Genomic DNA, 15,112 nt, shown 5'->3' on the forward strand with positions numbered 1-15,112 from the left:
GTCTTGTTTATCTGTAGATGACATTACAACGCGTTATTCCTGTCTAGTTTTCCTGTGTTTCGACCTCAGCCTTGTTTACCTTTTGTCTCCGTCTGCCGCCTGCCTTCTGACCTTTTGCCTGTTACTTCGATTACGATTCTGGATTGTCTGCATATACCTGTTTGCACCTGTGATGACCGTTGCTTGCCTGACCACTGATTAAACATGCATTTGGATCCAAACCTTAGTTGTATGTGTCACTCCATGGGGTTACACCATTAGAGGCTGCTGTCGACCGACTGAATGATTGACTGGGCAACTGGCCAATCGACCTACCCACCCTCTTCCTTCCCAAAACCCAACCAATTTTACAGATTGACCAGCCTGCCTGCTTGCTTCCCTAAACCCAACCGACGGTTTATAAAAGCAAAAAGAAAGAGAAAAGCCCTCGTCTGATTTTTACCACGTTTTCAGATTTTACCTCATTCTCACGCTGTTGTTCACTCGCTTGTTTCATTTTTTAGATTCTGTTTTTATCTTACCTGATTTCTGAAACCGCTCTTCTCTGGACTTAAACCCAGTCGTCGTCGTAGTCAACTCCTCTCTGCATCTCAAGTGCACAGACGTACTTGACGAGCTAACTGGATAAATTGGTTGCGGCGGGAAAGCCGTCCACACAGAGGTAAGCGGTCAGCCAGTAAGTGCCAAAAGGAATGGCATCATACCGCCCCTCAACGTTCACTTAAAAAATTAAATGCAGCCATACGTACCTCAGGCTACATAATTCGCAATCTCCAGAAACGTTCGCGGGACTACGTTTTCAGAATGAGCCTGTGTTAGCTTTATGGCTTGCAATCAAAACATGTCATTATAATGGAAGTCAATGGGGCAAAAACCACCACTAACAAAACGAAAGGGCAGTAAATTTGCCAAGAGAGCATTGTTGAGTCTCAATGATGAGACTCAAAATCATTAAAACATCCCCAACAGCACACAAGGGTTAAGATCTGAAAACTTCCCTTTCCTATAAGTAGTCTTACATGGTTTGGCCTATTAAAAACGTTGCACACAGTACCAGATGCCAAAAAAGAAAACATCAACATCCTCACCATAAAGACTTGTACTGAAATCCACCGGGTTGCTATACCGTCCATACCCAGCTACCGTCCGAGCTCGAACCTGCACAGAGTACACCGTGCCAGCCTTCAAACCCTCCACTTTGGCAGAAGTGTGCTGAGCTGTGACCGTATGAGAGAAGGACTCTCCCTGAGGAAAACACACACACATATAGTTCCTTTAGCCAAAACAACACTCTCAAGTCATTCAGTGCTTAAAGTGAATGTTAAGCTAACAAGTTTCCACTGCAATTAGCGGATCAAAAGTATCCGAAAAGACAAAAGCAACACCCAAACACCCAAGTAAATCCTACAGGCGAATTAAGCGCCACTCTTTTTAGCATTAGCCATTGGGGTTTGACCGGTAGCCATCTGTTGTTCCATTGTTCTCCACTTTAAGTCGAGCCAGGGTTACTTTGAGCTCACGCCAGTTAAACCCATGCTGGGCGCCTGGTGTAATGTCATCTGGCTCGGGTTCAAGAGTTCTTCAGTCAGGGGGTGATTTAGATGCACAGCAGTTCCTCACCCTCTCCTGGTACTTGATCTCATAATCCAGGATCACGCCATTGGGCCGCTCTGGGGGCAGCCAGGAGAGGCTGAGAGTGCCAGCTGTGGCCCGCATTAAGTGGACGGTGGGGACTGCTGACGGAGCTGGAGGTGTTTGAGAGATGGAGAGAGAAGAGAAAAAAAGGACAAAGTCTATATTAGAATAAGAGCAGATTACGGCAGTGACTTTTCAGTGGTGGGTCGTGATCCACAAATGGGTCTCTAGTCTGTTCTTATTGCGCAGGCAGCAGGGAAATAAAATCCTAAATCGCATGATAGAAACGGAAAGACTGAAATTGGAATTGAAGGGAAATACCCTGCGCTGCCGTGTTTCAGTCTAATTAAAATACAAGTTTGCAAGAGATGATTATTCTGAGTAACGTGCTCAATAAATGAAGTTGTTGTACAACAGATTGAATATTTTTTATCACCCTGCTATTTGATTTTTTTATTCATTCATTTTGAGTTCATACATACTATAATAAGTCATTTAAAAACACTAGAGTGATACAACAGGAACATTTATAAAAGGATAAATTCATTACTTCATTAAGTAAAATTTTTTATTTAGTGGTTCATTTTCCAGTATTTTAATACCTAATTGAAGGAGCGAGAAGGGCACCAATTTTAACCATTTTTCAAAATTTAATATAAATCTTTTGAGTCTCCAGAATGTGTCTGTAACGTTTCAGCTCAAACCCCCCGTCTGATCATTTATTATATCTTTTTAGATCTGGGAAATTTGTGCTGTGATAACATTGTAGCTGTTTTTTTTTTGCCTGTGGCTTTAATGCGAATGAGCTGGCTCTCTCTGCCCACCATTCCCACGTGCATGCCAGAGCCGTCAACTTCACATAGATAAACAGCACAGTGACAGACACGAATGAAGCAGATTTCCCATACTACAGTAAGAACTTTCCCAATTTGCTATATTTGTTGTGGAGTTAATTCAAGCCTTTCTGCAATGATGAGTCACACACTCTGTTGCTATAAAGATCGCTCTTGTGCAAGTGCACACAAACACGTCTAACTTTGCACTGTTTTTGCATGGCAAATGTGACAGAATACACTTTAATATCCACTGCTGTATAGATAGCTGCTATGTTAATGTACAAAAGAAATCTTATTTAAGTCCCAAATCGGGATTGAAGCGTCTTCTTTTAGAATTGTACTAACACTATGCGGCTGTGGTGATGAATTACAGAGCAATTTTACTGTCCTTATTACAAACATGCACTGTTTTAAAAATGTTTTAAAGTTGTAAAACTAATTCTCACATCACATTTAATGATGATTGATTATCACAGAGAGCTGAATAGAACCTTTAATTCCAGTCAGTTTGCGCACGTCCTGACTTGTGGATATAATTATACACATTGCAAGTCTTGTTATTGCAAGTCTATCAAATGTGTGGGCAGGGAAACCCACATTCGTATGTTACGTTGCGGTGGGTCTCAAAATGGGAGGGGTTTGGACCCTTTTTTATTGTCAGGAAATCTAAAAAAAAGACGCTTATTGTGTTTCTAACACTATACCTACACACACAGTTCTGTCCAAACAGCTTTACAAAAGTTGATTTTTATCATAGGTGCCCTTTAAAAATGGGAAAACATGATAACTGTCATAATTATTAATTATTTGACCTAATGATTGTCAATAATCAATAATCAGGTTTTCTGCAGGTTTCGCAAAGTTAAATTTAAGGCTTTTTCAAATATTTTTTAGATCAACAAGAATGAAACTTCAGACTTATATAGGGCTAAACGCTACGGATTTTTTTTTAAATGGCCCAGCAAAAAAAAAAAAAAAAAAAAAAAAGAAACAAATTCTAGTTACTTACTTCTTAACCACATACTTTGAATATTGAGTAAAAACAGACCCCAGTTGTTACCATTCTATTTTTTTTTCAATATAACTAAAAAACTTTAAAAAATATAATTTAAATGTATGCACAGCAGACATAAAAATTTTTCGTATAAATATGTTTATTACTAAACGTTTTATTGAGATACAATGCTTTGTTCAAACTTTTCATACAAAAAGAAAAATTAAAACCCATTTAAAATAGTTCAAGACCAACAAGATGATATTTCAGTTAATTTAGGACTTTTTAAGACCTAAAATTTAGTTTTTGAAAGTTAAGAGATTTTAAGACCTCGCGGACAGCCTAAATAATATAGAATCTGATGATCTGAATCTGATAATTTTCATGAAAATGTAAGATCAACTCTGATTTGGTGTAAATGTAATGATAATTACAGATTTTCCTTTAAATTAAACTTTAATATTTCAAAAGAAAATGTGTGATTTTACTAAACAAACATCTTGTAAAACTTTCTAAAATGAACATATAATATTATTTAGATTTATTTTTATTTTAATGTTGATGTAATATTGAGTTTTTGTCTATAATTCACACAATTATAAAAATGTCATTAGATATATTGAAAACTGCTTGAATTACAACAACAACAACAACATTGCCAATACCCTCCTAACTTTATTAATATATTATTATAGATTTTTTTAATTCATCACTAACCCAGCATTTTATGAAAGCAATAACCCACTTAAATCTTTTACTTCCTTATTGGAGGGCAATAAGAACAGGATCTAGTGGTTTACTACACTGTGATAAATATTCAAAAACTAGCAGCTCTCTATATTTTGTTATTCACATTTAATTTTTCCCCATTCATTGATGCTTTTGAGTTGCATTATGGGACCATGATCTAGGGCTGCACAATAAATCATTGCAGCATCAATATCGCAATGTAAACATTCGCAATAGTCACATCGCAGGATCTGCAATGCTGAGTCTGTATTGTAATTGATCATTTTGCAAAGGTTTTTTGAGTCCTGTGACTGTATGAAGATTTTAAAAGCACTCAGGAATAGGAAATTGTGTCATTTTTACTTTACTAACAATATATTTCATTGACTTGTTTATACAACAAATACTATGCAGTGTTATTTTAAATGTGATTATTCAGTTACTGTGTAGCTGAATACAGTAAGACTCCTCAGCAAGCAATAAAAGGTGAGTATATTCTTTATTGAAATTTTCTTTGCTTGCAGATTGTTTATTATATTTTATGGAAAGCCACTGCAGAATAACCCTAATCAATCTAAAATGATGAATTCTTTCCAAATAGATATTCAAGGTAAAACTGTATTCATATCGCAATATACAGCTGAAGTCAGAATTATTAGCCCCACTTTGATTTTTTTCTTTTTTTAATATTTCCCAAATTATGTTTAACAGAGCAAGGAAATTTTCACAGTATGTCTGATAATGTTTTTTCTTCTGGGGAAAGTTTTATTTGTTTTATTTCGGCTAGAATAAAAGCAGTTTTTAATTTTTAAAAGACCATTTTAAGGTCAAAATTATTAGCCCCTTTAAGCTATTTTTCCCCCGATACTCTACAGAGCAAAATATCGTTATACAATAACTTGCCTAATTACCCTATCCTGCCTACGTAACCTAGCAGAAATTGGGGAAAAAATAAACAGGGGGCCTAATAATTCAGGGGGGCTAATAATTCCGTCTTCAACAGTATATCGCAGAATAAAAAAATATTGTTAGATTTTTCCAATATTTTCCAATATCCAGTCCTACCTTGGTCTTTCTTCCAACAACTTTTAACCATCGAAAGTTCGAAAAAATGTGATGTTTATTAACATTTCTAATAGTTTTAAGTTATATATATATTGTCTGGGTTGGTGTTGTATAATATGCTACAAAATCTTGTAATAAACTGCCAGTACATTTTCTGTTATTTTAAAGACTTATTTCTCTATAAATTATTTATTAAAAATTATATTATCTCAAAGCTACTAAAATAAAAGTCAATAAAAGTCACTTTGTTAAACTGTAGAGTTGAATTTTCAACATCAAAAGTCGACAGAGCAGAGATCAAGACCCCATAATGCAATTTACAATTGTGAATAAAAGAAAGACACACAAATACAGAAGCGTTAATGAACAGATTTGTCTTACGGTGTAGTTCTTTAGATGATTGAAAATGAGTCTCTCACCTGCTTGATTGGTGGTGATATTGACAGTGGTGTACTGTGGGCTGGACGGGCTCTTGGGGGACACGCCGTTCACAGCCTGAATCTCAAAGCTGTAATGTGTGTGTGCCTGCAGATTCCTCACTGCCGCCTGCCTCTCTGCCAGACCCAGGCGACGCGGCGAGACCTCCACATTGTCATCGCAGCGCGCACAAGAGCCACCATCGTGAAGACACTTTTTACACACCACGTTATACACCACGTCCCCCCGACCGCCCGAATCCCGAGGCTCGGACCACTCGAGGGACACCGAAGTCTCGTTGACACTGGAGATCACGTTTAATGGAGCTGAGGGAACAGCTAAGGAGAAAATTGATTTTTAGGCAGTGAAAAAAAAAAAATGGTGAGCTAAATTAAATGGCTCTGTTCCAGTTCAAAATATTACTTCTGTCATTTTATGGGATAAATTAGGTAGATGTTACTCTTTAAAGTAATTAAACACAATTTAACATTTTTTTACTGTTTGGAAGTATGATTGAATAAATCACATACACATTTAATTTAAAATCCCTGATTTCTAAAATAAATAAATAAATAAATAAATAAATAAATAAATAAATAAATAAATAAAAGTAAAATAAATAAATAAATAAATAAATAAATAAATAAATAAATAAATAAATAAAAGTAATTAAATTAAGGAAAGGGAAATTCTTTCCGTCACTGAATTAAAAATAAAAAAGGTTACTGTGACTTTTTACCTCAGAATTTGAATTGTTTTCTCATAATTGCGAGTTAATATTATGCAATTCTGATTTACTTTGTGATTATCAGAATATATATATATACATATATATATATATATATATATATATATATATATATATATATATATATATATATATATATATATATATATATATATATATATCACAAATTGAGAACCATTTAGGGCCAATCCTAATTCTACCTCTTAGCCCTTCCCCTTACCCCTACCACTCGTTTTGCGCGTTCACGTCAAGCAAAGACCCACATGGAATCTGCCCGCGCAAAATTCTGCAGAAATCTGCGGAATTTCTGCAGATTTTTAGCCCATCCTTAATTCTGTTTATTTACTTGAGTAAATGTGTAAATCTGAATTTATTCAGTTTTTATTCAGTAATTGATTACTTTTTATTTCATATATTAAGGTTTTAGTTATGATACTCCGCTGGATACTCCCAAAATAATTCAGCAGAAATCCGCAGATTTTTACCAAAATTCTCCGCAGAAATAGCAAAAAACGTCCGCAGATTCCGTTTGGCTTCAGCTTGAAGGCGTAGGGCTAAAGGAAAAGGGGTGAATAGCCTTTCGAACAAAGATTTTTCAGGACCACACTCGAAACCAAGGGGTAAGAAAATTTCCCAGAATACACCAGCCACAACGGCAGTATTTTTTTGTTATTATTACAAATTTTTACAACAAACAAGCACATGTTTTAATATATTCATAACCGCGTTTGTGTTTTACCGTCATGCTTTAAAAACCCCTGCAAAAAAAAAAAAAAAAAAACGCTAATAATAACTCCTGTACAGCAGTGCCAACACATACTGACACTCAATGACACTTGAATACCCTGTCAGAATAGTCTAGTGGCTGGGAATGAGCTTTTTACAGTGTCTGCTACAATGTTAGTGTTGTTTTCATGTGTTTACATAGATGAATATGGCCACTGTGTAAATGTGCAGTAACGTTATAGCTACGATCTTAATGCCACAATAGATCATTATGATAACGATATATATCATCGTTATAATATATGCCTTCAGTGATATCTTGAAGATAAATACCAAAAACTAAAGCAACAGGAATAACTACAGCAGTCACGATTGCCTGATCTCATATGAAGCAGGAGATCAGGATGACATATGATGACGAGTGCAGGTGATGTAGTGCTGTCCCATTTCATTTCACTTGGTTTTAAAGGCCAGGGGAAAAAATAGAATTGGGATTGGGCTTTAATATCCCTCAAAACACTGAAAACATAATAACAAGTTTGATTAATAAATTAGATGTAATTAAATTAAATCTATAAATTTGGTTCACTGAGACATATTACCAAACATAATCGAAAAACTTGACCCCACTGATCGTCAATGTATAATTTGCACCCTGGTATTATTCCCTTCTGATGTTAGGAATAATTTAGAGTTATGGTTGGGTTTAGCAGTAGGAAATAGGTATGGATTACATTTTCGAACAAAAATGATGTTCCAGGATTAACATAGATGTTAATCCAGGATCGCATCGAACTTGGTAAAATCATGACGTGCTCAAGTTGAAACCCCTTTTTTGATTTGTTTTTAAAGAGTGTACATTTGTCTTGAAGCAATGCGTTCTCCTAATATATTCCACAGTGCATGTTTAGTCAGGAATAAAAAGTACCTCTTTTTAGGTTGTTAGACAGTAATCCAACTCTTATTTCCAAACGAGGAGGTTTTAAAGTCAAAGTCAGTGGTTAAATTATCTAATTATTCCTGCGTATTTGTTCCAAAAAAGGTCTTACTGGGATTTCTAATGCACCCCATAGTTAAGTCGTGAGGGTCAGAAATAACCAATGAATCTTGCTCAGCGAATTGAGGCGATGTGAGCTAATTAAATCCAGAGACTGGATTTTCATCGCACAACTGCCTAAGGAACTGCTTGGGTTATAATTACTGTAAAAGAAAACAATCCCCCTTTTTTGAATACCTTTTTAAATACTCAAATAACATTAAAGTTTCTTGAAAACCTGCAAATGAGAGGCTTTTGCAACCCATTGCATCAATGTGTAAACTCGTGTGATATTTCCAATTAAATCCATGTGTCAAGATTGAGCAGCGCCGAAGCTAACCAGTCTTAATTGCATGCTTTATGAAGCGGTTGGTTTTACGTTGCGATCGTGACCTTTTTAGCAACACGCTTTTCCGTGTCATTAGTTGCCACGTTAATCAGGTTGAATGCACAGAACAGACCTTTTCAACATATAATTCACTTAAAAAGGTGCCACTGATGATCATCACTTACTAGTGCAGGCCGTGTCAGGGAGGTCGCTGTCAGCGCGGTAGTAGCCACTTTGACAAGGGCACACGCTGGATGCCCTAGAGCTGGCTCGGCTGTTGGAAGGGCACGGCATACAAGAACCCTCACCCTGTTTGGACTTAAAGGTCCCTGGAGTGCACGCTAAAAGCCAACAAAGGGAAAAAAAATGGAGTGTTACAGTTACATTAAGGCAATTTTTTTTTATTAAATGATAACACTTTAAAATACATGAATGTTAATGTATTTACTATAGGTGGGCATAAATTAATTTTTTAATCTGGATTAATCTCACTGTAATCTTAAAATTAATCTGGATTAATCTAGATTAAAATGGCTCATTTGAATTCTGCTGAAGGCATTCAGAATATGTGTGCTGCCCAAATAATGACTAAAAGTCAGTCTTTGAGAACGGGTTTCTCAAGCCAGGTGGCGCATTAGACCAGGGGCCCATCTCCTGTTTCCAAAATGCATCACAAACAGCTTGAGAAACTGATAATCGGTGATGAAAATAAATGATGTTCAATAAGATGGACTTGTGTTTACTAACTGTTTATTCAGTTAAACATGAATTTTGAACTGTATAAGCTTAAAACTGCGATTTTTGATTACTTAAAGGCGAAAGAAATTAATTAAGACCTGTGGAGTATGCTTAAATTAGTGGCATTATTGAAGTAAACACCGCAATCAAACTATTAACGTCATGTAAGACTTTTCGCCATATTTTCCTGTCACTAAAGGACCGCATACAGTTAGAGCGTTGTAAATACTCACGCTCGCCTCCCTTGCCATAGTAAGCATATGATATAAATAACGTCAGTACGCAATAACCGGTAATGATTATTACTGAACCAATACTGAATTGTCAGCGTCTGCATCGCGGTGCACCGAAGAAACAATTCATTTTGACATCCCTGGTAGAATGGCCATAAATGAGGTCGGTGTCGTGATCTTGTTCCTTTCGAGTGCACATGCACATTAATTCGGAAAATCGGACAAAATGCAGATTATGTTTGATTCGAATGTTTAGAAACGAAACTTATGAGACTGTTGTTGTTTAATTGTGTTGGTGATTCCAAATATGTAATTGTCAGCTTAGCAAACAGTTTTGGAGAATTTGATGTTTAACCATACAGACAGAATACCCGAAAATGCTGCCAGAAAGGCGTTTTAAAGATGGCCGCCGAACATTGCTATTTAATCAACATCAAATCAGGCCTTTATTTGTCACATACACTTTTGTATAGTAAAATTGAACCCCCCGACCATACACAAACATCACAATTTTCAGGGGAGACAGGTCATAGGAGGTAGCATTTAGAAGGGAAGTAAAATACATCTGGACAGTTAGGCAAAAAAAAAAAACAGCTTGCCCTTGATTAGGGCAAAGTGAGAACAGGGAGAAAAACAGCCCAATCTTAGCATAAGCACACCGGCAAGACACAACATTGACACAGGGGATGGGAACAGGGGATATGGAAAACAATCCGATGAGTGCAGGAAGCCAACCAGTCCAGCAGCCATGGAGGCGCAAGTCACAGTCCCGCCCACACCCCTCGTAAAATTACAAAACACAAAAGAGCTATGATTATTTCTACATAGAACTACCAAAATGACCGCATGCATTTCAACTGTCTGCTATCTTTCCCCGTGACTTTAAATATTTATACCTCTGTTGCCTAGCATTGTCCTGCAATCAAAAACATAACTTTCTGTTGTCAAAAGCATAACTTTACTTCAGATTTGTTTTTCAAAACAGCATGTTCAGGGCTTGGAATAAGCTTTCTCTGCTTGAGAAAGTGAAACTAACTGTGAGTTGAGGACATTCACCTGTGTTCTAACATAGCCTAGCTATACATTTATGGGCTGCATTACCAAGAAAATTATAGTTTTACCGTGATGGCTTAATTAAATATGATGAAAGCTTAATATTAATATCTTAATAGAAGCGTTGAATAAAAATAAGACGAGACAATATGACATCTTATATGAGAACGCACTATGGTAATTCCAGTAGTTACAGAACTGTGGCATTAGCAGTGTGAAGTAATGAAGGGAAGAGTCGAGAATAGTTCTTACTTATATTATGCCTCAATAGTTTCATTAGAGTTAAACTTTTGGTCCCACTTTATATTAAGTGTCCTTAACTACTATGTACTTATATCAAAAATAAATATATGTACTTACTGTGTACATAAAGTATTTGAGAACACTTGTGGTGCTCTTGAGTTGGGATAGGGGTTGGGTTAGGGACAGGTTTGGTGGTATGGGTAGGTTTAAGGGTGGGTTAAGGTGTAGGGAATGGTCAGCAGTGTATTTACAAATGTAAATACAGAAGTATATACATACAGGTATTTAATCAAGCATAAGTACACAATAAATACATGTATTTACACAATCAGTACATTGTAACAAACTATTAAATCCAAACTATTAATGTCATATTAGTTAAGGCAACTTAATATAAACTGGGACCAAACTTTTAAATGAATAAAATCACTGAAAGTATAAAATTAGACAAAGTTGGTTTCAAATCACCCCGTCGAGGCCAGACTGTGCTATAATGACGCACTCCAGTCAGTCAGTCTCTTTTGGAAGAAAATGGCTGATGTAACAGTCTGGCTGAGGAATCTGCTGCTTGCACAAAGCTCTGCTTTTCCTGTAAACAACAACCCACCACACCCGTTCCCCCTCACAAAACACTGCAGCTAATGGGGGCCGCACGGAGACATGTGTCCTGCTTGTGACACCGCAGGTGAATTATAGCAAAAACAGAAGAAAAAAAAGATGGTCTTCAGTATTCCTCCCATGACACATATCACTTCACGGCTAGCGTAATAAGACAGTGGAAAATCCAAGCAAGTGGCCTCTGCTCTCAATCTTAACACGCGTGGCATTACGTATTCAGAGCGAGGATAAAATGAAAAGAGCTCTGACAGAAAAAGAGAGAGACAGAGAAAGAACATGCCCAACCTGACAGATAAATGTTAACTGGGCTTGGCTGTTTCCCTTCACTGTGTGTGTGTGTGTGGATTAAAGCTGGAAGGTGATAAAGGAAATTAGACGCACTCTCCATTGGCCACGGTGCATCTCACGGCTGTATAGCGCGCAGCCCGGGAGAGTCGTTTATCAGTCCTTTAAGGCAAGCTCTTAACCTTGAACAACCAGATGGAAACAAATGAGCCGCCACATACTGGCAATCTCAAAGGAAGTTCCCCTCTTGTCCACCAGTTCCTACAGTCCAGGAGGCCCCGTCCAATTCACATTTTATTACTCAGGGCCCACCTCATCATTCGTTCACACTCCCCCTCTCTCTCTGTAGTCTATCTTTTAATTTTGCCCATTACTCTCCCGGACTCGCATTTGAGAATTGGTCTGGCCTTCTGCAGAAGCATCCGTCTCTGGTCTATCGCTCTGTTAGGACCCTATCAGATGTGTCAGTGGAAGCTGTGGGCTGCCGCTGTTGGCAGCTTTGTTCTCTGACACCACTGCAGTCCTCCACCCATTACTGAGACTCTCTCTCTCTCTCTCTTTCTTTCTCTCTCTTTCCTCTTGTGCTGAGCCCAGATAAGGTCTGCGGGGAGACTGTGGATCAGTACAAGCGCATTGTTTCTCTCTGTTCCGGACTCCAGATTTTTGGACTGGCAGGCCGTGCTAGCCTGTCGAGCTCTTAAAATTCTGGCCTTTTCAAATTCGACCTAAAAATCCTATTAGCAGTTCTGGCCCTTCAACCCTCGGAATTTAAAGCGAAAGCTAATTATATGAATGGTCTTATAACACTGCTCGCGTCAAACCCGTATGACTTCTTTCTTGTCTGGAATACAAATGCTGCAGAATGTCCTGGCTAGCGTGCGTGTTTAATAAAATGAATTGGGCTGTGGAGGTCCAAAACCACAAAACATCGGCATAAAAGTTTCCTTAAAGCAATCGATGTATGTACTTTCAAATGGATGCTGATTTAGTGTTATTAAATTGGAAAGAAGTCAATTATATTTTATTAAACTTTTGGTTTAATAAAAGGGATAGTTTACCTAAAAATAAACATTATTTACTCAGCCCTTTACTTGTTCCAAACCATGTTTTCTGATCTGTTGAGCACAAAAGAATGTAGGAATTCTGTATCCATTGACATCTATAGTAGCAAAAACAAATACAATGGAAGTAAACGGTTACAGGTTTCCAACATTTTCAAAGTATCTTCTTCTGTGTTCAGGAGAACAGAAAAAAAAAAAAAAAAAACTGGTTGGGAAATCAAGAGTAAATCATGACAAACCTTTAATTTTGGGTGAAAGATCTTTTTAAGAAGGGATGTTGTGTTTATAAAATTAGCTGTATTACCATACAGTATACACTCACCGGCCACTTTATTAGGTACAACCGTCCAACTGCTAGCTAACGCAAATTTCTAATCAGTCAATCACATGGTAGCAACTCAATGCATTAAGGCATGTAGACACGGTAAGGACCATTCAAACCAAGTGTGGTTGTTGGTGCTAGACGGGCTGGTCTAAGGGTTTCAGAAACTGCTGATCTAGTGGGATTTTGACACGCGTCCATCTCTAGGATTTACAGAGAATGTTATGAAAAAATGAAAATATCCAGTGAGCGGCAGTTTTGTGGGCGCAAATGTCTTGACCATTCCACAGGTCAGAGGAGAATGGCCAGACTGGTTTAAAGCTGATAGAAGGACAACTCAATTAACTACTCAATTAATTAATTGATAGAAGGGTAATTCAAATAACCACTCATTACAACCAATATAGGCAGAAGAATATCTCTAAACGCAAACACGTCCATCCTTGAGGCAGATGCAGCAGAAGACCACACCGGGTGCTACTCCTGTCAGCTAAGAACAGGAAACTGAGGCACAGGCTCACCAAAATTGGACAATAGAAGATTAGGAAAAAGTTGCCTGCACACTTTGGGCACACGTTGGGCCCATTAGAACCAACTGAGCATCATGTCAGCGCCACAGCCTACCTGAGTATTGTTGCTGACCATGTCCATCCCCTTATGACCACAGTGTAATCATCGTCCGATGGTTACCTCCGGCAGGATAACATGACATGTCATAAAGCGTGAATGATCTCAGACTAGTTTTTAGAACATGACAATGAGTTCACTGTAAATGGCCTTTACAGTCACCAGATCTCAATTCAATAAAGCATCATTGTGGAACGGGAGATTCGCATCATGGATATGAGGCCGACAAATCTGCAGCAAATGTGTGATGCTATCCTGTCAATATAAACCAAAATCTCTGAAGAATATTTCCTGTACCTTGTTGAATCAATGCCACGAAGGATTCAGGCAGCTCTGAAGGCAAAATGACTCCAACCAGGTGCTACTAAGGTGTACGTAATAAAGTGGCCGGTGAGTGTTTACATTTATTAGAGGTGTAATAATACATTCATGTCCCTATTAAATGCAATTTCACTTTACTGAACTCACAACACAATACTATCACAACATTTTAAGCCAAGCTACAGTACATATAAGACTTAAAAATTGTAAAAAATGTCACGTTGATTAAAAATATTGTTACTGAAACTCTGTAAAACTCACTGTATTTCTCACAAACAAGCCACACACACCCACACACACAGAGAATTATTCATATATCTCAGTGGGGGCTCTCATAGACATGATGTTTCTACTGTACAGACTGTGCATTCTATCCCCCATGTATTCTAACTAAAATATTTCAATTCTGTATAATTTACAAGCATGTTTACGCACGGGAAACCTCAATTTAGGTCCCCATAGTGACATAATCCCAATTAGTTTGTGTGCAATCAGGTTTAAGTCCTCAGCAGGATATAATAACAAGTACATACACACATACAAGCACACGCACAGACTTTCTCATTTCTCTCTGTCTCGTCTCTCCAAATACTAATGTTCTTCATGATAGGCACAGACCATCTTAGACACTTTGAAAAGTAATACTACAGAAAGGAAATGCAATACGGTGATTTAAATGATCTTTGTGCCTTTCACTTTGAGGCGCAGATGCTCTCGAGATGATCAATGCAGTCAATCACAGTTCTAATCAAAAAGCGTGTCAGAATGACTTTTAAGGGAGTGAGAGTTCATCCGAAATCATCAAATGCTGTCTCCATTTACTCATGCTAATGTTGTCCTCACAAGACATGAACACATTTAGACATCATTGTTTACTACGGAAAAGTACATCATGATAAAATGATATTTTTTTTAATGGATTATGGCTATAAACGAGTTAAAGTGCAACATGGGGTAAACCAACTCTATATCGCAAACTGTATCATACTGCAGCGGTTCCCAACACGGGGGTCCCGGCCCACAAGGGGGCCTCAGGAGCTTTGTGGGGAGTCGCGTCATTCTTAAAAATTTCTTAGCAGTGGACAATTAGGAGAATG

The 15,112-nt window shown here is 37.5% G+C and overlaps 1 protein-coding gene across 4 annotated transcripts in view; it reads right to left on the reverse strand.

Moving 5' to 3' along the window:
* Nucleotides 1-15,112, reverse strand: part of ephb3a (eph receptor B3a) — a 93,592-nt gene that overhangs the window by 48,030 nt on the left and 30,450 nt on the right. For 3 of the 4 annotated variants that reach the window (XR_015477531.1, XR_015477532.1, NM_131097.2), the window contains 4 exon segments: nucleotides 8,700-8,855; nucleotides 5,679-6,014; nucleotides 1,621-1,745; nucleotides 1,089-1,245 (listed from right to left, as the gene is read on the reverse strand). Coding sequence is in view for 2 of the 4 variants with exons in the window: in NM_131097.2 (NP_571172.2) it covers nucleotides 1,089-1,245; nucleotides 1,621-1,745; nucleotides 5,679-6,014; nucleotides 8,700-8,855 (774 nt within the window). In the remaining 2 variants the exon portion in view is untranslated. 4 annotated transcript variants of the gene reach the window in all.

Source organism: Danio rerio, chromosome 2, assembly GCF_052040795.2.
Source record: "Danio rerio strain M-AB ecotype USA chromosome 2, GRCz13ab, whole genome shotgun sequence".
Classification (NCBI taxonomy): domain Eukaryota; kingdom Metazoa; phylum Chordata; class Actinopteri; order Cypriniformes; family Danionidae; genus Danio; species Danio rerio.